This window comes from Argentina silus (genome assembly GCF_951799395.1).
Source record: "Argentina silus genome assembly, chromosome: 6".
In the NCBI taxonomy this organism is placed as follows: Eukaryota; Metazoa; Chordata; class Actinopteri; order Argentiniformes; family Argentinidae; genus Argentina; species Argentina silus.
The window spans coordinates 23544608-23571686 of NC_139660.1; the positions used below are offsets into that span (position 1 = coordinate 23544608).

Below are 27079 nucleotides of genomic sequence, written 5' to 3' on the forward strand. Positions count from 1 at the left end.
CTAGTAATAAAGACACAATTCAAGTATAGTTACATAAAAGGTGATATAAATGAGGTTAAACGGTTCCACATATTTATAATGTATATAGAGTTATACATCACAACTGAGATTGAGCTTCAACTTTGGTACCACCAGCACTGGACTCATGATGGGAACTCCAAACCATGGTGTCATTTACATATATCTACCAGAAATTACCTCACTCATATGCAAACATGATTAATACACCCCCCCCACCCCCCCAAAAAAAGAAAATGTTAACATTAATACAGTATAAATTACTTGAAAACAAATTAAGGCATAGTGGTTTTGCTCTACGAGAAGCATCGGTTCTAAAGTGCAATAAAACAATGGTCCAGAAACGGCCCGGCCGGAGAGCTAGCGTGTTCGGATCAGAGAGGCTAGGTAAACCCACACAGACAGAACGTTGTTAGGGTAGGGGTGAACATGCACAGCCAGGGCAAACTCCATGTTTGGCGCCTCCACATTGTGAACCCCTGTGCTGTAGACTGCCTCGACGATGGGATGGATCTCTGAAAACGGTAGGTGCAGCGGGAATCCAGAAATCTGTTACAAGTGAAAAGAAAGAAAGAAGAGAAATGAGGTTGGCTTCCCCACATCTCTAAGGATCTATTCATGTGAGCGCCTGAGGAACAGTTGCTTTTCATGATGACCTCATATTTTGGGAGGCTACCCATAAATTCCTTCCTACCAAAACAAACACGTGCCACATCAACTCAGAGGCGATCATCATGACCTCATTCAATGAGCTGAGTGGATGATTTATGGACTCCATCTTTCAGCCAGTGCTGTACTGTGAACCTGTTCCCAGTCCCTCCCAGAGCCAGTAGTCTCACCCTGTAGTCTCCCAGGAGACTCTGTAACTCCAGGCGATGCTCGTCTGCCACGTCCCTCCCCCCGCTCAGCTCCAGCTTGGGCAGGAAGTGGCGCAGGGTGGAGGTGCAGTAGCGGTTCCAGCGGGTCGGGTGGCGTGGGCGCCATTCCATCACCTTCTCCTTCAGGATCTTCTCAATCCTACCGAGGGGGGGGATGGAATGGGGATATGCAAATACATCATTATGGTGTGTTGTGTTCTCTGTATTGTTGTGATGTTTGAGTTACTGTACATTTCTGCAAAGCTCTGTTGATCATACCATGATTCAGGCTGTAAATATGTACAGAAATTCATAATGAACCAATTTCTATGGCTGATTATCTTCCAAGACAAATAAACAAGCAAGTGTACAGTAAATATGTTGTCCCCCAGTAATGATGTAACACCCCTCTATGAAAGGAGAATGGTGGAGAAGCCTGTGAATGAAGCAAGAGGTTTATTCATAAACTTTTTACTGTGTCCCCATTGCTTCTCACGGCTTTGCGTTAATTTCTCTAAGTATTATTTCCATAGTTGTAGGCTATTTGCCTATTGCATTAGGCTACACTCCTAGCTCTCCACATTGCACCCAATTGTGACATTTAACAATGAATCTGCATCACCTCGAAACTCCCAAACAATCTCTATGGGAAGACGCATCTTTCACCATAGTTTCGTCAAAATTGCGCCAATCAGTGTAGTTTCGTAAATGTCGCATCTGTATGGCAAGACCCATCATTTACCCAAGTTTCAAAATTGTCCCAATGGTGTCGGAGAAAAAGTTTGTGACATACTAATGGACAGAGACCGAATCATAGTCCCCTCCCTGATTTCATCGGTCGGGGACAAAAAAGAAAGTTAATTAGGCCTATATGAAGTATGTAAAAGTAGTGTAAGCACTGTCATTGATTGAATCTGACATACAATTTCACACGACGTGCCAGTCAAGGTTCCATAACTTGCCTGTCCTGAAGCTCAGCAGCGGCTGCCTTGTCTGTCCGTCTGTACGTCAGTTCCTCCGGCTACAACAGGACAGGACAGGAGACATGATGAGCACAGGTCAGCACTGAACATACAGCTTTGAGGTCAGAAGAAAAGCAGCTATGGTAGACTGTCCACAAAATACGCTGGCAGTGGGCTAGATCACGTCAAGAGACGAGAGACTTGTCTGTCTGGCTGGCTGGCTGGCTCTTGCGCTCTAGAGTCTCTCTCTCTCTCTAGTCTCTCTTTAGTCTCTCTCTCTCTCTCGCACTCGCTCTCTCTCTCTCACCTGCACACTGGACAGCCCAGGGTTTGCAAAGGAGCGGGAGAAGAAGGGTTTCCAGAGCTTGGCTTTGGTGATGTCAAAACTCATCCTCGTTGGGGAGGCGTACACTTGAATATTAAACCACACCTGAGGGGCAGAACATCACATTCCATTCTTGAATACGGTACATTTGTTTGAAGTGATCGAGGTTAGTGGGACTGTCAAAAGCACTCACGTTGTCAGCGTTGACCAGGCAGCCTACGGTCTGTAGAGGACAGAACGTGTCGTATTGTCCGTAGTACTGCCCACTGCTGGGGTCCCAGATGACGTAGCGACTCTGCTCATAGGTCAGGACGTACGCTGTGGGGCCCTATGAAACAGACAACAAGCTGTTGCAAACAGTAGCCCCGCAATTCGAGTTGCCAACACGTGACCGTCTCCTCAAATACCCGATGTTAACCAGCTACGCTATGGATAAGCTAGCAATTCGACAGCACGGGTGGTAGGGAGGGTATTTGAATTTGAGGAGTGAGTTTATCATCTCAACTTGGTTGCATCTACAACGGGGAGGCAACCAGAGGTATCACACAACAGCTCATAGAGACACAGTGTGCCTCCTAATACTGTTGATAGTATTTGTAAATGGTGTGTTTGCACTGTGCTGTACTTTGCTGTAAAGACGGGGGTGAGATTATCATGAGAGGGTTGGGATTATGACTACAGTCAAAGTCACTCAAACTGAAATTCCAGCTTTGTTCTATCACTCACCTCAGGAATGGCGGTGCCGATAATCAGCCAAGCCTTCTTGCCCATAGACAGGAAGTAGTTACAGAGCAGCACTGCGTGTTCTTCCTCGTCGCCTGCCAGGAGAGTGAGGAATTGCTGCAAACAGGAAAAGGAAACTCAAAGCTTACTGAGATCCTTCCTTCTATTATTATTGTTATTATTATTATTATTATTATTATTATTACTAAACCTTTATTTATACAGGGGTGTCCCACTGAGACCAAGGTCTCTTTTCCAATACTTACATTAAAATACATTAAATGACGTTGCATTACACTATCCAACTGTAAACAATACATTACAATACATTAGCCGACATTACAAACAGTTACACAAAATGTACACAAATCAAGACACGTACACTCTTCAGATGACAGTTCTAATAGAACTGAGTAGGCACCTGCATTTATGACAGCATGAGGGTCGCCATGTAGTCACCTAGGTTGGGACTTCCTATGAATTGGGAAGGCATCAGCCAATTGGATCAACGCATGATCTTCAATAGGTTGATCTACAGATTGTAAATGGCTTTCAGGTGCATGACACCACCTACTGGTCCCAATAAATGACTGACCTGAGACACTGGGGCTGAGGTGATACTCCAGACCAACAGGTGGCAGTTAATCACCAGATTTGATTTACACTCAAATCACAGAAGATGAAGAACGTTGACTTCATGGTGACAGTATAATACCAGTTCATTTAGGGGAGTGAACCCCCTAATGTTTACAACTCTATGGTTCATAGACTAGTCCAAAAGTCTCAGAGTTTGTTTACTTACATCACAGGTGCTCCACAGGTCACAGACGCCAGCGAATGAGACACTGTCCGGCAAAGAGGGGATGAGAGAGACATACCGAGCAACCAGCTCCTACAGAGAGAGAGAGAAGGAAATGAAAAATATATTACATGAAAAATAAAGCAACCATCAAACCATGTTTGTAATTCAGATATCAGGCTCTATTTCTGCAGTAATAGATTTGAAAACTTTGGAAAAGTTATTGTCCCCATAGGGGATGACATGACATGTGTGAGTACGAGTTTGGTAAATGCTAGGTGGGATGCTTGGGACGGCCAGACTCTGACGTCACCCCAGCGAAGGTTAGGGTTAGGTAAGTGTTAGGGTTAAGGTAGCCCGGCATAGCCATACCTCCAAATCACAATGCTCTCATGCCTCTTTTGGAGGTCTGGAGAATTTTAGATTAGCTGCTCTGGCTTAGATTGAACTGGATGGAGAGATGGGAGAATCTGCTTGCAGTTTCATTGGATATTACATTCCAAGCACCCTCCCCCTACATACCCCTAGAATGGTTGTTTGTTTGTTTGCAGAACTGTTGAGTTGCGAGGGGTGCCTATGTTATTGAATAAAATTCAAGAAAACCCGGAGCCAAACCACCCAAGTAAGGTATTTGATGGGTTTAATGTGAGGCGTCACTCCACCCCTTTGTAGCTACTTTTTGGAGGATTTTGCCAGGTTTTCCTAACCTTTCTCAACAAGGTTAAGGTTAAGGTTAGGGTTGTCTCAGGGATCCCACTGAGCATCTACCATGTGAGTTTGTGGTGGAGAAACCTTAGTCTTAGTCTTGCCATCTCTGTGTGGTTATTTGACCCCCTAACAGCCAGGGGGAGCTGTGTCTGCATGATGTGTGAGAGCCAGCCATACTGTGTGTGAGAGATAGCATCTGAGATCGGATTTGCAAGCCACAAGGCATGTGTATGGCTACGGAGGTGACCTTCTGGGACTGACCGTGGTCTCCTGGGGGCTGCTGGGAAAGGCATCCAGCAGCTCCTGCGGCGGGTTGAGAGGGCGGATGTAGCGGGTCATAAACACAGTCTTCCCGTTGATGTCGATGACCGTGGTAAGGCAGGGCCGGTCAGGGTAGCTCAGCGCCGCATCTCTCTCAAAGCTCTCGGTGGCCAGAAGCAAACGCTCGTTCTCCTGGGTGTCAAACTAGACATGAGGAGGGGCACAGGTCAAAGGTTATAGAGGAGTGGGGTTACCATCTGTAGTGTACTTAGTGTCATCACAACAACTAGTTAGACTGACATCAGTGAGAGGATGTTTTATTTGGATAGTCCCAAATATTCATAAGGATTGGAAAGACGAAGCTTTTCGTCTTCTTTTAGCGATATACTCCAATTTGGATTTGAAATCAAACAATTACTGTGAAGTTCTCAATGTTCAATGTTTTCTTTTTTCAGATTGGTTTCACCATTTAGAAAACCGTTTAATACATAGTCCCCCTTTTTCAGAGCACCAAAAGGTATTAGAAAATTGGCTTGACAGGTGTTTCTGATTAGTCATCTGTATTCCATCACATCATTTGTGTAGGCGTCTTTGGAGTCTGCTATTGGTGTCTGTCAACATAAGGACCAAAGAGACGTCAATCATAGCCAAAACCTTAGACTTACCAAAATCAACAGTGTGTAACATCATTCAAAAAGTGAGCACTGGTGAGCTCAGCAATCATAAACAGGCTGGTAGGACAGGGAAAACCTCTACAGTGGATGACTGAAGAATGCTCACCATAATTAAGAAGAAAGCCAAAACAACTGTCCCACAGATCAGGAACACTCTCCAGAAGGTGGGCGTGAATGTATCAGAGATTATCATCCACAGAATACGTCACCAGCCAAACTACAGAGGCTTCACTGCAAGGTGCAAACCACTAGTTATCCTCAAGGTTTAACTCACGTTACAGTTTGCTAAAAAGTACCTAAAAAGCCTGCAGAGGTCTGGAAAACGGTCTTGTGGACAGATAAGATGAATATTATCATGTACTTGAGTGATTGCAAGAGGAAAGTTTGGAGAAGAAAGGATCTACTCAAGATTTACAGCATATCACCTCATCTGTGAAACATGGTGAAGGTGGTGCTATGGTTTGGTCATGTATAGCTGCCACAAGAACTGGCTAACTTGTCTTAATTGATGAAGTTACTGCTGACAGCAGCACCAGAGTGTATTCTGAAGTGTACAGAAACATCTTGTCTGCTTGAATGCAAGCAAATACCTCCAAATTAATTGGATGGTGCGTCATCATACAGTAAGACAATGGCCCCAAACATACTGCCATGAAATATGCCAGTTTTTCAGGCCCAAAAAGTGGGCTTGACTTGCCAAGTCAATCTTCAGATTTAAATCCAATTGAGCGTGCATTTCATTGTAACATTTCAACATTTTAGGCAAAAAGACCTCAAAACAACAACTGAAGATAGCTGCAATACAGGCCTGGCAGAGCATCACCAGAGAATATCAGCGTCTGATGGGGTCATTGGGTAGCAGACTTCAGGCAGTTATTGCATGCAAAGGATTGTCAACCAAACACTACAGAGTACTTTATTTGGACATTATATGATTTTTTTCCCAATACTCTTGGAGCCCTGAAATAGGGGGAGTATGTTTAAAAAATGTTGTACTTTCTAAATGGTCAAACTAATAAAAAAAAAAACACCAACATTGAATTAAGCTGAGAATCTCTACTTTGACCCCATAGTAATTGTTTAATCTAAAATCCAAACTGTTGGAGTATAGAGCTTAAAGAAGACAAAATGCTTCCTCTTTCCAATACTTATGAAGGGCACTGCAGATGGTTTGTAGATGTTCAGTAGAGGTTCAACCAACTGTAGCCCTGTTCAACCAACTGTAGCGTTAACGCTAACCTAAACCCTAATCTTAGTTGCAGTTGATAGTTTCAGCACCTGTAGATTCCCTATCGGGGACGATGGAAATAAAGTGTGACCAAGGGTGTTTAAGATCCGTTTGTGTGTGCTAATAACAGAGACATCAACACTGATGAGGGGAACAGAGGCTAGGACAGTGCTGCTACTTGTGTACATCCTGTAGTCACTGTGTACTAATGACACCATGTAAAGTACTCAATGTACTCCACATCTATTCAAAACAACGATTAGTCTCACAAGTCTTTTACTGCAGATCTGAGATCTCACTAAATAGTTACCTTCACCTCCTTCATCTAACAAGTGCAGCAGAGCACAGAAGAAAGAAAAAAGAAAGAAAGAATTGAGAGGAATAAAACAACAGTAAAGACTATTTTAAAAATATTTTAAAAACAACCCACTACAACAAAAATCAACAACAAAATATGAAGAAATAGTGTTGCTACAATGATAAGATGTATATTTTAAAAAAATCGGAAAGGCTCGGGTAGACAGACAAATAAACAGAAAGAGAAATAGCGAATACATTCAGACTACAGAATACGGACAGGCAGAAAGATTGGCAGGCATACACACATTATAGAGACAGACAGACAGGCAAGCAGGGAGGGATATAAACAGACAGACAGACAGCTGGAGGAACACAGGACAGACAGACAGACAGACAAACAGGCAGACAGACAGACAGCTGGAGGATGACAGACAGTTGGACAGACCTTTTCCCTGACCGTCTCCCCAGGCACCAGCTGAGGCTCGATGGTGATGAAGACTGTGATGAAGGCTCCCTCGCTCAGGCTGCGTACAGCGTCGTAACCACCATCACCCCCAAGGCTCCGCTCCTTACTGTATCCCAGCAACACCTGTGGCGTGTCGACCTTAAACGTGCCGTCAATCTGCCAGATCAAATCAGTCAGTCAGACAGTGTCTCTGACTGACTGACTGAACGGTTAGCATTCTGGTGTCAGGTTCCAATTTCCACACTAGCATAACATTTAGAATACAAAGCCAATTCATTCTTTATTCTTATTGGAAGTTCACACCGCTAGTGATTTTATCTCGAAACAGTCAAGGTGTTCTGTTCCAGCGACACGGTATGGGTGTCAGCCAATATAGCAGCTGTGACATTCTCTCCCCCGCTTGGTACGTCAATGAAGTCGCCGTGAAAATTTGGAAGAAAAAAATCAAACAGATGGTTCCCATTCCGGTCACATAGCCCAATGCTCATGTCTCTCGATGTGGCATACTTGCGTTGAAAATGACTGATATTCGGCCACTTTGTGTACGCCGGGTTAGCGGTACGGGTTAGAGGTACGGGTTAGAGGTACGGGTTAGAGGTACGGGTTAGAGGTACGGGTTAGAGGTACGGGTTAGAGGTACGGGTTAGAGGTACGGGTTAGTGGTACGGGTTAGTGGTATGGGTTAGTGGTATGATGGTGTGAATATTGAAACCTAGCCATGGTTAGCCTTACCCTGGACTGGAAGTAGATGGTGCTGAAGGGAATCCTCACAGAACCCAGCCAGTGCTTCTCTACCCGAGTGTGAACACCATCCTCATCCTGACCGTCGGAAAAAGAAAGTCAAAGTCACATGAAACAACGAGACACAGGCGTACGGTTTGATTGACTGGGTCAGAGGTCAAAAAGACTGTGATGAAGTCACTGTGATTGACTGGGTCAGAGGTCAAAGAGACTGTGATGAAGTCACTCACCCCTCCCATCTCGTAAACGACCTCGTCAAAGAGGTTGATGAAGACCTCGTCTTTCACTGACTGGAGGCTGGTCGTGCTGTAGTCCCCATTCGGGGCACTATGGCAATACAAGAAACAACCATGATCACTCAGTCAGCCTACTGATGTTGGATCCTAATAGAGTTAGACCAAGTAAGGTCATGCAGGAGTCATTCAGTCACCTAAAGGGCAGCTCCAGCTCCTCGTTCCAGCAGGGGTTTGGTCCGTCTGCCGTGGTGGTCTGGAGGACGGTGCGCTGGAACGATGCCTCCACAAAGGGCCGGACCTGGACCTGGAACACAAAGGATATATACACACATAGGGCAGGGCAGGGCAGGGCAGGGCAGGCAGACACTCACTCACTCACCACACACACACACACATACACACACACACTACACCCGGCTGCAGGGGAGAGATTCCTTACCTGGGTGAGGAGCCAGTCGCTGCCCTGCATGGCGCTCTGTGACGACTGGCCAGCTGTAAAAGGCTCAGTGAAGGAGCGGGTCGACTTAGACGCCACCGCAGGTTTACTAGAACATCAGAGAAAAGTATTAGGAGTTTTTTCACCCCATCAAAAGTATGACTGTTACAATCCAGGGATATTCAAATGTCACACTGTACTCTATTGAGAGCATGAGAGGAAAAGGATGGCTCTCTGGCTTAAATGATGATCGCGTCTGATGATGTTTAGTGTGCATTGTGAGAATATCTGTCGTTGTCATATCCTGCGATGATGTCATACCTGGCGTAGGGCTTGCGGATGGGGATGTCATAGGCCCGGATGACGTTAAGCAGCAGCTTGATATCCCCGTCAGACAGATTCTGCGCCGTCACCTTCTTTCTCTCCTTCCTCTGAGGCTTAAGGGGTCGCTTGGGTTCCGCCAGTTTGAATAGGTTCAGTCCGAGCATCCTAATTGGTCAATAGAACAACTGTCATTTTAGAAACACTGAAAGAGAGAGGAGCATCTCCCCTCACTTCAAATTGTAAACTCAGAGGCTCCACACACATCTTCAAACTCTTTACGAACAAGCTAATTAGTTTTTCTCAATTGCTTAAACACAAAAACTGGTTCCTGTAGCACAAAAACCCTTACATCATTCCCAAAAACACACACACTATTTACCTGTTTCCACACGTTTCAATATTCAAAAGTCTTTCTGCAAAACCTTACACAAAAGTGGCCAAATAAAATCATTCATTGCACTATATGTTAATTCAGCAAACACATGCTCTCAATATAATTAACTTAAGTCATCACAACCTAAACTCAAAGAGCACACCTTTCTCCAGGTACACATCGTTAACACATCAATCAGAATTGCAGGGTCAATAAATAGGGCCGAGAGGCATGTCCATGTGCTTTGGAACAATGGATCCTAACAATGCCAAAGTTGCAAGACAACAGAGAGGACGAGGATGAGGACGAGGACGAGGACGACAACAACAAAGACAAGTAATCTCAGATGAAATCCGTGCCACCCTAGTTCATCATGTGCTCATACATGGGAGGACTAGGAGAGAAGCTGGACAGCTAGCGCAACCCAACCTAAGCTGTTCCACAGTTGTATCCATTGTCTGTACTTTCAAAAGGGAAAACAGGTATTTTGCCTTGTTATTACTGTGATACATGCAATGTTGTAGTGCATATAGACTCAATCTCCACTTTGTTCTCAGTGTAGTTTTTACCACAGGAATGGATGACCATAGGTCAGTAATGGACAAATTTAATTTTTGCAGAACTGAGAGGTGGCCATCTATTGGAGGTAGGCAGAGACTTCTCACAGCTGAGCAGGAGACTACCCTGGTGAATAATGCCATCCGTTTGAGGGAACCCAAATAGTTGAAGTCCAGGTAGTCTTCCAAGGAAGTGATAGCATCAGCATTTCCACCATTGACCGGATCGTTCAGAAGAACCACATAAGGACAGAGCAGCTGTACCGTGTGCCTTTTGAAAGGAATTCAAACAGAGTTAAGGAGCAACGACAGCATTGATTACTTTGTCTTATGATGACTGATGGATAGATGATTCACTTACTTAAACAAATGTATTTGTTGTAAGTCGCTTTGGATAAAGGTGTCTGCTAAATGCCATAAATGTAAATGTAAATGCAACGATTCCAATATGTGCAGGTAATTGCTATACCGTACAGAATTTTTACAGTATGTAGAGTATGGCCCATCTCTCCAGCATATCAATACAGTACTGTATAGTAATGTGTTACAGTAACTGCAGTACACAATGTTTCATTCCAGTACAGTAGTACACTACAGTACTGTATTTGTAGTACAGTGTTTTTTTTACTTCTGTAGAGAATCTTTGAGCTGGATGCCATGGCTGACCCACATGAGTACATCTTCATTGACGAGGCAGGGTTCAACCTAACAAAAAGGCGCAAAAGGGGGCGCAAAATCATTGGTCACCGTGCCATCATACAAGTTCCTGGCCAGAGGGGAGGCAACGTCACGCTATGTGCAGCCATCAGCAATAGTGGCGTCCTCCACCGCCATGTCAGAGTGGGTCCATACAACACGGCACGACTTCAATTTCTAAATCAGCTGTACAATAACATTCTTCAACAGGAAGGGGAGCCAGGGCAACCAGAGCAAGCCCAATATGTTGTCACTTGTGATAACGTGAGTTTCCATTGGGCTGCTCTGGCTCGCGCCTGGTTCAATGACCACCCCAGGTTCACTGTTCTTTTTTTGCCAGCATATTCCCCATTTCTGAATCCGATTGAGGAATTTTTCTCAGCATGGCGGTGGAGAGTGTATGACCGCAACCCCTGCGCACAGCAAAACCTCCTGGAGGCAATGGTGGACGCCTGTGGTTATGTGTGTGTGTGTGTGTGTGTGTGTGTGTGTGTGGTTGTGTATGTGTGTAATCTATCCAGGATTTTCTAAGGCACACAAGGGCATTTTTCCCACGCTGCCTGGCAAGAGCAAACTTAATGTGTGACGTTGATGAGATATTATGGCCTGACCCAGACCTGAGATAAGATGATGAGAACGCTGACGCTGAGTAACCTGTACATTTGCTGCATTTGGAAATAAAGCTTTTGGAAATTGGGTATTTTACTGTGCATGGACTCTTTCTTACATGTTTTATCAGTTTTTGACCAAAACAGCATATACAGTAGTATTCCCTTATCCACGAATGTAACAGGTATTTATTACAGTACTGTTTTGAATTTCTCGCCAGGGTGTTCCTGAAAGAGTTATCTGAATAGTCAGTGTTGTGATTTTAGTTCCAAATAATTTATCTGAAAACCTATTCTAAACATTTTGATAGCAGTGTTTTGAATTAATCCCTCCAGTGTGTAACAAACAGTCATGTAGTCTGTTTTGTATATAGTGTTTTTGACAGCTTGTGTGTGTTGTCTGAGAGCAAAGTTTTAATTGGGATCCAGAAGTTAGATGTTTCTACTGTTGGGTGTGAGTTTTTAAAATTGTGTGTGAAGATTTGAGAAAATTGTGAGTTGTTCTAGGAATTGTGTCTAAGCAATTGAGAAAAACTGTAAAGATACAATACAGAACTATTATTTCCACACAATTTTGGCTTAAATGTTGACTGTATAGTTTAGCATTGACAATGTTAATCGATTTCTTATCTCATTAGGCCACACAATCCCTCGTTTCAGGCTAATACATTTTTTCAAAAAAAGATTTTGCTCAGTGAGGGGAGGTGTGCCCTTAGTGTAAACCTTTAGAAAGTGTTTAATCAATCAATCTACCAGTCAACATTGGCTGTTTGATAAGAAGAACGAGGGGAGAGAGAGTGTCAAGCCTCATAAACAGCACTAACAGTTGGATGGTTGTACAGACCTTGCACATAAATATCAATACTACGCTGACATACAGGACTCCACTAATACATAAAAAGGAACTAACTAACACAACAAAATGACATCTGTACAGACACAGACAGAGGATGGGGGGAAAAAAAGAGCAGAAAAGCCTAAGAACATACCCAGGGCCAGGACCACTAAATACATAAACGCAAAAGCATAACAGAGAAAGCCAACATGAAAGAGATTATCAAATCAATATGGAACAAAATGGTATTAAGCATGCTCTACACAGACATTAAGAGCTGGGTACTGGAAATCCCATTAAAGTCAAGGCTCAGTCAAGTCAAGGCACAGTGTCTCACACACATATGGCATTTTGTTTTTAACTATTCATCACTAGGAAGCCAGCTGTTTTAAGTTATTTAATGCACTTTCCCAGCAAATCCGTTGATTGATATTTTTTCTATGCTGTGTATGTAGAACTAAATGTATGCTGTAATCTTGGCCAGGCCTTACTTAACATAAATGTGAATCTCAATGTGATTTATCTGGTTCAATAAATGATCAATAAAAAAAATAAAGAATATGGCGCAGAGGGAGAAGTAAAGAATACGGATAAATAGAAAACAGAATTCTCCAGAAGAGTGCATCTCCTCAGCCAGGGGAATGCAGTGTTTGAGATCAAACACTTGTGAGAAACATTGGGCCAAAGTGAAACTCATAACCCTGTCATTTCCTTAAGACCTGGCATTCCCCATGACAGGTTTTACCACAGGTAAGGTAGATACTGTAGCCTACAACAATAACACCTGAGAGAAACCACTCGAACGATGCCATGCAAAAGCGGTTGGAAAGTCAAGAGGTTGGAGCACAGGCGAGAGAGGAATGCCAATGATCAGGAGACACTGTGTGTTGACTATGATATGCATGATAAATGCATAGATTCTGATATACAGTATGAGAGGATAAATTGAATGAATTCAGTTGAGGCAAGAAAAATGTTTGAGTTGTGAAACTTTTTGGAGTCGCAAATTCTTTAAGCATTCTGAATGATATAATAAAATATGAAATATGAAACTGCAGAGGTATTCTTACCCGATGCTCGGAACTTCCTCTTCTTGGACCACGTCAGACAACAGGAAATGATGCTTGGCGATGAGGAAGCGATTGATGACCGATTCTCTGATCTGAAAGATGCAGTGTCACATGTATTGTCGGGTGATTGGGACGAACGGATCAATAAGAGAACAAGCCCCCAGGTAACCCTCCAGAGACCACTCACCTTCTGCAGGTATTTAGCTACCAGAGCTCGATGAGCGTCCAGATGATCCTTTGTATCCACAATCTCTCCTTCCTTCAATCTCCTCTCATATTCCTCAGAATGACAAACAATACTTTACTTCGACCTGTTGTGGCGCTTAAAATGCCATATGCTAACGTGGACTATATGCCTTACCTGGAACACCTTATCAGTGACCTCCCGCTCTACGGCGGGCACACATCTGTAGTTGCGGAACTCTGCGACCTCCAGGTTCCTCAGTCTGAGCAGACGGAACCTCCTGGACCGCTCCAGCTCATCATCAGACACAAAGTTGAACTCCTGCTGCAGCTGTTCCAGACGGAAGTACTGTGGAACAGTCACCTCCCCACTACTGGCCACCTGGACAGAGAGAGAGAGAGAGAGAGAGAGAGAGAGAGAGAGAGACAGAAAGTGACAGAAAGGGGGGGGGGAAGAGAGAGAGAGAGAGACAGAAAGTGACAGAAAGAGGGGGGGGGGGAGAGAGAGAGAGAGAGAGAGAGAGAGAGAGAGAGGTCATAGATCATGCTTAAGGGATGAAGGGATACAGTACTTCTCCCAAGTGACAACGTTCAAGGTAAGTAAACATCTAACTTATTTTGTCATTTGGGTGAACTATCCCTTTAAGTCAAACATAGGGCTCTCTGACTATACAGACAATGTAATGCAGTGTCTGGGTAATGTGTGACGACCTCTGATGCCTCGGTCATGTTCAGCGGTTAGTCAGTCACCCACCTTGAGCAGCTGCATGATGGCGGCGTTGTTTGGGTCGTTGGGGTCCAGGCGAGATTCTGTCGCCCACTCCCCCAGTTTCTTCATATCATTTAGCCCTGATGCCCCGATGCAGGCGATGGCGTCCATCTGTCTCAGTCCACTGCTCAGACAAAGTGTGTTTCACTCACTCATGTACATAAACAGCTGGCTACAATAGGACTACAGTATTAAAACTACAGTACCCTTGGGGTAAAAGACATTTCCCTTCCTGGGTCCGGTGTTCATGTGTCGCTAGGGTGTGTGGGTGGTGGTCTTACCTGTGCATGCCCCCGCTGGGCTGAGTGGAGGGCGGGGCCAGGGGAACGTCATCTTCCCCTAGGGCCCAGGACACACAGCAGGCCAGCTTCCCAGAGGTCAGCAGGGTCAGCCTGTTACTGCCGTCAGCCTCAAAGGAGAAGGGCACGTCTGAAACAGGAGGGAGCGACATGGATGACCTCTTTTGTGGCATTAAAACATGTCCTTGCAATAAGTATTATTTTCAAATGTTTATTCTTTGGAGCGCTGTCATATATATATATATCTACGGATTGTTTCTGAGGATTCAGCACCCGGAGAATCGGTAATGTGTGTGTCATGTACAATGAGTGCCAATGAAACACTGGGCAGTGTGTATATGTGTGTAGAGTGTGAGTAACGTGTACACAGTTTGCGTGGTGAGTGTGTGGAGTGTGTGTTGTGCTTACCACTGCCGACACCCTCGTGGTCAAATATGACCCGCAGGTTGCTGCTGAACTCCAGCTCCTCAGAGGGAGCACTGCCTGTCAGGACGGACGGCTCTGGCACTGGCACAAACACCTCCGCCAGCAGGGATGGGGACGAACCCAGCGCCTCAAACACCTGCAGACAAACAGTTCACAGCCATGTTACAATATTCCTCCTGAACATGTGCTGCATGTTTCATTCGATTTCAACGTTTTCAATGGTTCTGAATGTGTCTTATAACAAAAAGAATGACAACGTGGATATAAAAAGTCACTTTATACTCTTCTGAAACACCTCACCTGCAACTTGATGCTTTCCGGCCAGTTGACGATCTTCAGATTGAATATCTGGCCAAAGTGGACCCTGAAATCGGAGTTAAGGGAGCGACTGTCTGTTCTGGAAACTTCTTTGTGGTTGTATAGAACCTTGATGAAGAGGGAACGCTTCGTAACATCCTCCCTTCTGGAAAACTCGCCCCTGGAGGCAAGAAAAAACAAACAAAAAGAGACCTATTTGTCTTCTCGTCTATGTTATCTACAGATGGGTCTCACACTATACGCCACCATGCTGCGTAATCTCCATTATTGCTATCAATTGTAGAACTGGGACTGTTCACACCTTGAACAATGGCACTGTAAGCTGAGCTACAGCTTTGCAATGCTGTCATCAGCATTGTGATCCTTGTGTTTAGAAACCCTTAGAGCTGTCGGCCTGCTGTATGTATGATGCATTGTGTCATTGTTGTGGCAGTATGTGTGAAGCTGTTGTGTTGTTGTTGTTGTGGCTGTATTATTGTTGTGGCTGTATGTATCATTGTTGTTGTGGTTGTATCAATGTTGTTGTGGTTGTATCATTGTTGTGGTTGTATCATTGTTGTTGTGGTTGTACCTATGTTGTGGTTGCATCAATGTTGTGGTTGTATCATTGTTGTTGTGGTTGTATCAATGTTGTGGTTGTATCATTGTTGTGGTTGTGTCATTGTTGTGGTTGTATCATTGTTGTTGTGGTTGTATCATTGTTGTGGTTGTATCATTGTTGTTGTGGTTGTATCATTGTTGTGGCTGTATCATTGTTGTGACCTGTGCTCCTGCTCTTACCGAGGACACTGTTCATTGGGAGTGATGTTTCCGGAAGCGGTGAGCTCAGGGACCAGGATGGGCTCTCCTGGTTTCCTGCGGATTCTGGAGGCTTTCTCTCTGACCTGCTCCTCCACAGCATCCAGGTCTGGTTTCTCAGGGGGGTCTGGCTTTGAGGGGCCCTCCTCCCCAATCTCGGCTTCACTCTCTTCCTGGTCTTCCTGGTCCCGATCATCATCGTCATCATCTTCGTCTTCATCCTGAGACTGGCCTTTCTTCTTCTTCTTCTTCTTCTTCTTTTTGGCTTTCTGGAGTCAAGCGTGTGAATAATCAAGAATGAGTGAGAGTGTGTTTCTGTCTCGTAAAAAAACCTATGCAGACAAATTCTAATGTGTTTTGATGTGGTATGTACTGTACAACATATCAAATCTGTTCAATGCACATCCCTCATAAGTACTGTATGATTCAAACCATGAGGATATGTGCACTTGCACTTGATATGAAACATGCTTTTCATTCGTACGTGTGGATTTCCATGGCTTCCGCATTCAACATTTGGGTGCTCGGTACCTGCTTCCTCCTCCAGGTCTTCCACTCCTCCTGCTGTCTCCTGTACTCTGTGACCTTCCTCTGGTAGTCCTGCTCTCTCTCTCCCTGTAGCTCCTCCACCTCGACCAGGATCTGGGCCTCGTACTCCCTCTCGTCACACTCCCGCTCAACCTCCTCCCTGGAGCACACAGCATGTGCAAGCAAGGGTTGGGGTTAGGGATAGGGTTTTTCCATGCCACTGTGCCCTATATTTTTCTCCCCCTCTGGGGAGTTTTTTTCCTTGGTTTACTTATGGGGGTCTATGGTTTGGTGTTAGATCATATTGTTTGTATTGTATTTATTGTTTATATTGTTTCGTATTGTTTTTGTTGTGAAGCACTGTGACATTTGTCTATGTAAAAAGTGCTATACAAATACATTTGATTGAGCATAGGCTTATCTCCAGCACCACACAGACAGTGTCATCTACACACTGATACTCATAGGGCAGCTGTAGCAGAGGTAATAGGGTAGACCTGTCTGACACACACTCAAGGGTCAACTCAAGGGTCAACTCAAGGGTCGCCCTTGAACTTGGTCTTATAGTGAATGCTAAACGCTTCAGTCTTGCATGGGAGACCAACGTTGGAATCCCATCTGTCACACAGGTGTATATTTTTTTTTTATTTAACCTTTAATTATACTGGTTAATCTCATTGAGATACAATCTCTTTTTCAAGAGAGACCTGTTTCAACAGCAGCAGGGGGAACAAAGTTTCAGACAAAACAACTTACATGCACAGACACAACATTGAACAAACGATGGACACACATACAAAAAGTACAACAGTTACATATAGAAACAAACGTCAGAACTAAAAACAGCTGTCCTAATGACAGTCACACACACATCTGTGATATTTGCATCGACCAACTGTTTAAACTCCACCAAAGTGACTAGATCCCCCACGCTGGTCATCTCACCTGTAGCTCTGTGTACTAGACCGTGGTGGTGCATGCTGAACTTGTTTGGGCAGTACTGAATGTTTAACGTGGAGTAGGAGGTAGAGTACTGTACCTTCGAAGGTAAAGCTTGTAGGGTGTGTTGGTGAACCTCTGGAAGTCCCTCAGGGCTTTCATCTCCTTCCAGACTTTAACGATGCTCTTCAGCAGGGTCCTGTCCTTCTCTTGCTCAGTGTCCCGCAGCCTACGAGTGTTCCTGAAAGGGTCGGGAGGGATACAAAGCAAAGAGACCCTCTGTCGTACTTCAATAAGAGACAGCATTGTGAATTGAATGCAATCAAACAGAGGGTTGCGATGGGTTACTATGTGTCGTAGGTTGGTGTCGTACTCACCTGATTTCTTGTTTATACTCAGCAATCCTCTGCTGCATCATCTGACTTAGGCCCTGCCCACGGTGGACCTCCAGCATGTTCTGAATGGCGTTCCTCAATCCATTCAGCTGCATTAAACCAGAGGAGACACAAAGTTCACGCACGAAACAAATCAGAAAACACCCCCAGACCACACACACAGAAGGTCTCAGAGAGGAGCTAGAGAGGGAGGAGAGGAGAAGGAGAAGGAGAAGGAGGAGGAGAGGGGAGAAGCTGGCTGAAGGTTAGATAGGCAGAGGCTGTGGCAATGCTAAGTAGCTGCTGGGATGCAAGCCACCTTGTCTGTGAGGTGGCCTGTGAGGTTCTTGTGCTGTCTGTTGAGGTGCTGGTCATAGAGCTGGGCCAGTCGGGCTCCTAGGACGTGCTCGCGGCTGAAGAGGGGGTGGTGGGAGAAGATGAGCCCTGAGACGTCCACGTCCAACTGGTAGTCCCCTTCAGGGGCCCCAGATCCAGTGATGTAAAGGCTGGCATGCTTCGACTTCTGCGCCTGGAGTCACAAAGCAACATAACCAGTTCATCAAACACTGGAGATCTCTGGAGAATCATACAGATGTAATCAAATCAATATTGTGTTTGTGTGTGTGTGTGTGTGTGTGTGTGTGTGTGTGTGTGTGTGTGTGTGTGTGTGTGTGTGTGTGTGTGTGTGTGTGTGTGTGAGAGAGAGAGAGAGAGCAAGAGAGAGAGCGAGAAAGATATGTATTGATTAAATGCGCGAGAAACAGATTTAAATTTGTAATTAAATCAACATTGTCTGTATGTGTTGTGCGTGAGAGAGAGCGAAAGAGAGATTGATTAAATGCTCCTAAAGGAAGTGTTGTAAAACAAAGTAATGCGTGACCTTAAACAGTTGCATAAACTCTTCACCTCCAACTACAACCAAGTCCCTGTTTTCTCATCCGACAGCTGTTGCAACTTTCCAACCTCACACACATCTTAGCAAATATTATTGCTAGTTCACGTTGCCAAGCAACAGCCTCTCTGTTCACACCGGGGCTGAAGAGTCTGAGATTATTCTTGCATATTTGAAGAGAATGAAAACAGGTTCATTTATGTGTATTCACACAAGAGGACATGGCCACAAAAATGGTCCTATTCAAATGTATGCTGTACCAAGAGATGTAAATGTGCGGTATGCATCAATGGAGGCTGGTCCATTGGAGGAAAGGAGGATGGTTCTTCCCTTGAATTTTGAGAAAATAAATCACTGTATCTGTTTCAATGTAAAAATGAGGAGCTTCCAAGGATGGTCTCCAGACCAAATATGGCAACCTGACCTCCTACTATCCAATCAATATCATAGCCTAGCTAGTTCACTGACCCACTGTGCGTGGAGGGCTTTCTGGCACAACATTCTAGAGAGATAGAGAGATTTATTGAGCGAGAGAGATATAACTAACTATATAAATATAACTTTTTACATATTTATTTAGTAAGAGGAGAGAGAGAATGAGAGAGAGAGAGAGAGAGAGAGAGAGAGAGAGAGAGAGAGAGAGAGAGAGAGAGAGAGAGAGATCTTTTTTTGTTACTTTAAATTCACTTTCCTTGTGAGATTTCCATACAAATGATTATAATAACCAGTCAGCTACCAGGCAGCTAACCATCTAGCTTATTAGCTCTGTGGAATATCCCGAGGTGATGACCACTCAACTCCATTACTTGTCATCTCTCTCCTGACATAAAGGGCCTTGTCCCATGTGCTCTCTCATCCCCTGGGGCATTCATGTTTCTTCTCCAAGCACTATGAGTAGCCCTGTCAAATGCTCTCAGTACTGTATGTAGAGTCAATCACACACAAGAAATACAACCACATGTGTAGTGTTCACAGTAAAAAAGAGGTCTTCACAGTAAAATCCTGTCCTGCCCTGGGTTGAGCTCTTCTACAACACCATTCATCCATGAGCCTATCCTGGACACTGCTATGAGGTAGGCTGCAGGTATGTATGAGGTACATATGAGGTAGGTTATAGGTATGTATGAGGTAGGTTGTAGGTGTGTATATGAGGTAGGTAGTAGGTATGTATATGAGGTAGGTTGCAGGTATGTATGAGGTACATATGAGGTAGGTTGTAGGTATGTATATGAGATAGGTTGTAGGTGTGTATATGAGGTAGGTTGTAGGTATGTATATGAGGTATGTAGTCTGTAACTCTAACCTTCCTGTAGACCGTCTGCAGGACGGGGTCCAGATCCTCCTCCATGTGAAACAGAGGGGGTCTAGTGGAAGACTCTTTGATTGGGTCGGGCAGAGCCATGATCCTGCCGTCGTCTCCAAACCACTTCCTCCCCTTGACACGAGAGAGAACAAAGAGTTACAAAATAAGAGTTAACGTCTGTAACATGGATCACAGTGTTATTCTATGGTGCATGTTGTTCATCACAACACTAAAGCTATCCTACTCTTGGAGCTGGGACTTGTTTGTGTGACCTTGTCTTCTTACCTGGTCCTGTTTCAAGACGCGGTTCTCCAAGATGTTCTGGTTGGTCAGAGACACGGGCGGTCTCTCCCCTACATACAGCCCTTCCTCCTCCAGATAGCGTGGCTGCATGTTCTCAGGGAGCTTACTGGAGGCTGGCACTGTAGCAGAAGTAAATACAGAAAGTGTACAGATATGCAGACGTACACAGATGCTACCTCAACACACACATGTGCACACGCATGTTCCAAGAAGGTGAGGTGAGTGAAGGGCCGTGTTTGGGACGGTACCTGGCTGTTCTTGGGGTTTGGTAGTTCTTCTGGGAATCGCTACATTGGTGTCCCTCCCTATCTCAGACTGACGACACCGCTCCTGTTCTATTCAGGCTGACTGTCCTTAGTTGGGGCTCAGATGGAAATCAGGATCCTCACCCTAAACTTCACCTCTATCTGTGTGAACCACCTCATCCAGGTCCTGAGGCTGCAGGTAAGGTTGTATTAAGCTTAATTCAGAGTAGACATCCACATAGCCACAAGTATGTGCGGCTCATTAGGACATATTGTATTTACAAGGCTATATGATGTAGTTGGCTCTTATCAAGGTATGGACAGGTGTGGTTATGCTGTAGGTCTGGCTGTAGTTGTCTGGTTGTTGTGTATCAGGTGTGGTTGCTGTAATATACTATCAGGATACCTGTCCTAAGACTGTAGGGGGCTTTACACACTAGAGGGCCGACCCAAACCATACTGGGTCAGCGACAATATTTTCCTTTCACATTGTCCATTCCAGCACTGTTTTAGCAACTACGATGGATGTGTACAGCCCAGCTCGGCTCAGCTGGGTTCAGCTGCAGTGTTCCATAGGGTCAGCTGTGGTTGTATTAGGGTGCCTGTCGTGACTGACACAACAGGTCTGGTGATGCTATAACAGGTCTGGCTGTCTAAGCAGACTGGTTGTTGTGAATTTGGTGTGGTTGCTGGACTATATGACCATGGTACCTGTCAGGAAGCTCGGAGTGAAGAGCAGTTGGTTCTCCCACTGGACACGCTTGCTGTATCCCATGTACTCTGCCCGCTTCACCTCCAGGAAGTCCTGTACTGATTGGTCAATGATGAAGAGATCCTCCTCTGCTTCTGTCACCAGAGGAGCGTCTTCATCCTGGCAAGGAGAGGTCACAGAGGTCAAGATGCACCAATTGCATATTTGACTGTAATTGTTGGACATATACGGCAGTAACAGTACATACAAGTTTATACAGAATATTTCCATGTTGTTCAAAGACCAAATGATGCAAGTTTACAGTCAGGCATGATGAGCTGATGCTGAGTCCCTGCTCACAGGCCCAGATCAAAGCCAAAACTTTTTATGTGACATCATGGCTTGCTTTCAGCAAAGATGCTGATCCAAAACCGGGAACATTTTAATGGCATTTTTAGTAGACTGATTTAGAGGGTCCCATCTTCTGATATCTTTTCCAGCTAAATGCATACAGATGGCACAGTCATTCAGAATCCATGGCAGCAACACTGAGTGAGGTATGCGTAACCCCGGGGGTATGTGGATCGATCTAGGGGGTATGCAAAATAAATCTGTGATTTACCTTCCCAAACAGTCCTGTTGAATAGCTGACTGCAGTCTCAGTACCAAAAATAAATGCATGTACCCTATCCAACAGAATAATATTATCACAATGTCTAATATGTAAGGGGTAAGGTTCATAGAATATCAATTAGGCTGCAAAATAACCGACAGGGGGTACATGACTGTTAAAAGTTTGGGAACCACTGCTCTAAGGTATGTATTTTAACATCTATCCTTGGCTTCAATCAGGCTAGTTTTCAGGCTATTGTACAATTCAATCGATCCAAGAGATGAATTGAAATTCAATGAATGAAATTCAATGAATGTCCCTGCTTTTTCTGTGAGATTTTTCACATTACCCCTCGCATTGAATTGATTGAATTCAAATATAACTGACCCTAACCCTGCTTGTCTAGTCATATTAAAAATGTATTTATGCCAATTATTTTACCCGCTCCTCTGCCTCTTCCTCGCCGTCCTGCTCTCTGTCAATTTCAGTGGCCTCTTCCTCTTCTCCACTCTCCTCTTCCTCCTCCACTTTTTTCCTTGACTTTCTCTTTTTCTGACCTTTGTCAGTCTCTTCCTGGGGGTCGGGGTCGGGGTCAAAGTTGAAAGTGAAGAAATTGTAGGCCTCCTCAGCTGTAGGTAGACCTGTCTCTGCCTGTGAAACATCCATGGGATTAGAACATTACAATTCCACATTATGGCCCTTGACCATGTATAATCTGGGTCATCCATTAGATGACAACAACAACAACCAACCAACACAGAGCAGTTTCGATTCTCACTTTAGCCTCCAGTCTCACGCGTCTGACTGACTCTCGGAACTTGACCCTGGGGCTGAGAGGCTGGAGGTCGACGTCCCTCCCTGCCCTGTCTGGCTCGGCCTGGAAAACAACTGCACATCATGGCATGCATGGACAGATGACCCGTTTTACAGCACACTACATGACTCATGAATACCCAAGGACTAAAGCAATGGAGTGTACTGCAGAGGTGTGTGTAGTGGACTATGATGTCCTGCAGACATGTGTGTGTATCCCAACAATCCTTGTTTCCATTTTTATCACTACCATTTCACCACAGCCCACACTTTTATCTACTAATCCCCACGATGAGGTTCTTTTTTCTAATTTCTCAGAAATTCCTAATATTTTTAACCTGACAGTACTACTTTTATTGTATTGATAACATCGCTAAAGAGAGTCAGGAATTGTGTCACTTAGCTACTTCTGTTTTTTATATCCTTGCCATCCATTGTGACTGCTGATGGCTCCTGGTTCGAGCATTGATTACTTTATCTTATGATGACTGATGGATAGATGATTCACTTACTTAAACAAATGTATTTGTTGTAAGTCGCTTTGGATAAAGACGTCTGCTAAATGCCATAAATGTAAATGTAAAATGTAAAATGTGTGTAGTGGACTATGATGTCCTGTAGAGATGTGTGTAGTGGACTATGATGTCCTGCAGAGATGTGTGTAGTGGACTATGATGTCCTGTAGAGATGTGTGTAGTGGACTATGATGTCCTGTAGAGATGTGTGTAGTGGACCATGATGTCCTGCAGAGATGTGTGTAGTGGACTATGATGTCTTGTAGAGATGTGTGTAGTGGACTATGATGTCCTGCAGAGATGTGTGTAGTGGACTATGATGTCTTGTAGAGATGTGTGTAGTGGACTATGATGTCCTGTAGAGATGTGTGTAGTGGACTATGATGTCTTGTAGAGATGTGTGTAGTGGACTATGATGTCCTGCAGAGATGTGTGTAGTGGACTATGATGTCCTGTAGAGATATGTGTCGTGGACTATGTACACAGACATTGAAGGGAATGGACGGTGGTGGAGTGGCGGTCCAGGGAGTAGCCCTCACCTCTCTGTCGAACCTGGTGAGAGTGTCTTGGTCTCGGAGGCCCTGCAGCCGACTGGCCTGTCCCTGGGAGACCTCCTGCTGCAGAAGGCTCTCAGCTTTGGACTGGAGAAAATGAGACACAATCCATTTTTAAGGGACATGTCTTAAACATATCTTTAACCGCCCATACCACGCCTTCAGTTAGGATACTCTATGTGTAAGCCTGGAAACATAGGCATCAAAGACAAGAGTATGGTAGAGAAAGAAGTATTTGATCAAATGAGGCAAATTCTTCATAGAGAGTGTCATCCCAACACTTTTGAGGAGGACATTTTTGTTGCCAAATGAACCTTTAAGCATAGGAAACACGAAAAGGAAAGACTGGGGTAGAAGGAGGTGGAGAGTTTACCCTGGCTGCCTTCAGCTTGTCTCTCATTCTCTGCCTCACGGAGCTCTCGGAGTGGCTGGAGCTGGGGGTGCGCAGGGGCAGGGGGGGCAGTCCTGGAAGGCAAAGCCCTTATGAGACAACAGGAACACTGGGAGGCAGGGAGGGAGAGTCTGATGTAAAGAGGAGGTGAAGACAGTCTCACCTCTCCGGGAGACAGTGGAGGGTCTGGACTCCCCTGGTTCCTCCTCCTCATCATCATCATCATCATCAGGACTGACGTGCTGAGCGGCAGAGATGTCCACTACTGTCTCGTCTGCTGCAGACACCTCCTCCAGCAGCTTAGAGAGGCCAAGGACCAAAGGAATGGAACAACAACAAACATGTCATGCCAGTGATGGAGAGAAGGACAGAAGCCTGACTAGGGATGCGCATTTCTGTTCTTTGTTGCTTTCAACTAACCGACCCACATTAACCACTTATTAACCGCTTAAAAAGTTCCAAAATGTAAAAGAAGAGCTGCTCTGCCACATTTGTTACATTGTATACTTGTTTTTATATATTGTATCCAATATAATGATAAATAAACTTGAGACCCACAAAAAATGCAAATGCAAATGCTGGCTTTAGGTCTGTTTACCTCAGTGCTGACTACTGTCTGTTTACCTCAGTGCTGAAGCTGAGGTGACATCTTGCCCCACACAGTCTTTCATAATATTTTACTGAATTCAAAAACTATCTATATTATACTTTTCTGCATGTCTGGGCTAACCCTTCGTTCCTCGAGGGGAGAGAAACATATCGTCAAACATATCGCCAATTTTACCAATCCACGAGGCTTGGCAAACATTGCAAAGTTGTATCATAGGGCAGCTGGTGAGAGCTCCTCAAACTTTCCCGCGCCAGTGGCAGCTTGTCACTTATTACACACTGACAGCCCACATCCACAACAGAAAAGCTAACAAACTTGCTAGCTAGGACAGAAGTATTCATGTATTTTAAGACGTTATATTTGCAAATTTCTCTCATAAAAAGGCAGGCAGGCTGATGTACATACAAGAGGAGTGAGAGAGAGAAAGTTGAATGTGCATTACGACAGAGAAAGGAAGGCAGAGAGCATGACGGCTGATGTGCAAGCAAGCAGCAAGTCAAAAAAGAGGTCGGCAAACTGTCAAAAATGATGTGGAAATTAGAATTGTACAACATGCACAGAAGGTCAGATCTTTGTTCAGACCTACGTTTTCTCTAACCACAAAAATACATATCAGCCAATGTAATTCCACAAAATGTATTAACGATTAATTAACATACCAAAGTCTGACACTAATATTAAGGATCACACTGACAAAAGGATATGAATTTGGCTAATAATCAGCATAGAGAGTTTCGATGGTTGAGGCTAACTGACTCTGTCAATGACAAGGTCAACACAAGTACCTGTTTCTTCCTACTCGGTCTGCTGGACCTCAGGGTGCGTTTCAGTCTCTCTCCTGGCTCTTCTTCACCAGTCAGCTCCTAATGCAAAACAAACACACACGTTTAAATCAAATACACAACCTGGTATGTGAACAGTCAATAAAAGTCCCACACACACATATCAGCTTGTATTCAGAGATACAAACCCACGTAAATTTGGTTGACTGTGGATGTATTCACATATTTCTGGACTTTTAGACTTATTATGGAGCTCTTTGCAGGGAGACAAGGCCTGCTGTGGCAGGTAGAAAGTAAGTGCCAGAAAAAACAGTGCAAGGAGATATGAGAGAAGGAGATAGGGGAGAAGGCCATAGGAGATAAGGAGATAGGAGAGAAGTTAGAAAACTACCGTACAGCACAGAGCTTAATCACTCTTCAGAGGAAAGAGGAGCAGTCCGGACATGTCTCTGACTTGGTGAACAGCGCAGTGGACTGGAGTCAGCAACAGTACAGCGTAGAGGGAGCATAGAGAGAGGCTAGGGCTAGGCTACAGTACAGCGTAGAGGAAGGCTATGGAGAAAAACACCAACCTCCATTGTCATCTGTCCTCTCTCCTTCCTCAGCTCCTTGTCTTTGGGGACCAGAGCCTACCAGGCAGATCACAGCACTTAAGACACAGAGCCATGGCAGTGTATGAGTGTGTTAGTATTGGGCTTGGAGTGTGTGTGTGTGTGTGTGTGTGTGTGTGTGTGTGTGTGTGTGAGTGAACCTCCCTTAGAGATCTTGTTGAGTCTTGTCAAGTCTTGTCAAGTCTTGTCAAGTCTTGTCAAGCATAGACAGACTTCCTCTGTCTTCCTCTCCCCCTCTGTTGCCCCCTAGTTTATATTTCCCTAGGTGTATGACTTGACATAGTGATAGTGTATCACTTCAGAGATGGCAATGGCTCTCATCTCATTCATCAGCCTTCCGTTCCACAATGTGCAATTTATTGAGGCACTCTAAATTCTCTCTGCAAAGAAAGAATAAAAGGGAACTGCCATTCTAAGATGAAATATGCATTTTTGAATTTACCTGGGTATCCACATCATCTGTGACCTTAGCCTGCAGGGACTCTTGCAACTCCCGTCGTTTCTTTCGCAGCTTTTCCCGAAGATCGCGTTTTATTCGCAGTTTTTCCCGAACACCGCTACACACAGAGGCGGTGAAAACAATTGAAACAAACAGTCTACTCGAAAAAAAAAAAACACATTCAAAAACACACCACGAACATCAATCAATGGAAAGGCCAAGTGAGACTTTAAAACATGTAGTCGAACAATTGGACAAATGTGCTGTACCTCGAAGTGGCCATAGTGATAGAAGTTAGACTTCAAACGCCTTGTTTGGTTGGATCAGTATCCATGATGAAAACACTCTGCAATGAAACATTAACAGATAATAACACAGATAATAACAATAGCAGATAACGTAACACATCATAAACAATGTAACACTAAGGCATCCCCTTGAAAAAGGTGCACAGTCAAAACCTCACGTTAGAGCAAAAGCTTTTGC

The 27079-nt window shown here is 44.5% G+C and overlaps 1 protein-coding gene across 1 annotated transcript; it reads right to left on the reverse strand.

Annotated features, from left to right (window-relative positions):
• Positions 1-24: 24 nt before the first annotated feature.
• cc2d2a (coiled-coil and C2 domain containing 2A) lies at positions 25-26882 on the reverse strand. Its single transcript, XM_083672478.1, has 38 exons — positions 26863-26882; positions 26597-26711; positions 26116-26172; positions 25547-25624; positions 24315-24450; positions 24134-24225; positions 23746-23847; positions 22657-22755; positions 22320-22529; positions 21286-21445; positions 20312-20448; positions 20027-20158; positions 18151-18360; positions 17835-17941; positions 17558-17698; positions 16522-16678; positions 15973-16259; positions 15175-15352; positions 14857-15010; positions 14431-14578; positions 14135-14273; positions 13559-13762; positions 13385-13477; positions 13198-13289; positions 9056-9223; positions 8738-8843; positions 8493-8602; positions 8293-8389; positions 8054-8140; positions 7301-7477; positions 4654-4857; positions 3688-3777; positions 2889-3002; positions 2356-2490; positions 2145-2267; positions 1838-1896; positions 858-1035; positions 25-567 (listed from the first exon to the last, which is right to left on the reverse strand). The coding sequence occupies exons 1-38, from the start codon at positions 26874-26876 to the stop codon at positions 379-381; spliced, it is 5079 nt and encodes a 1692-aa protein (XP_083528604.1). The 5' UTR covers positions 26877-26882; the 3' UTR covers positions 25-378.
• Between the last annotated feature and the right edge of the window lie 197 nt (positions 26883-27079).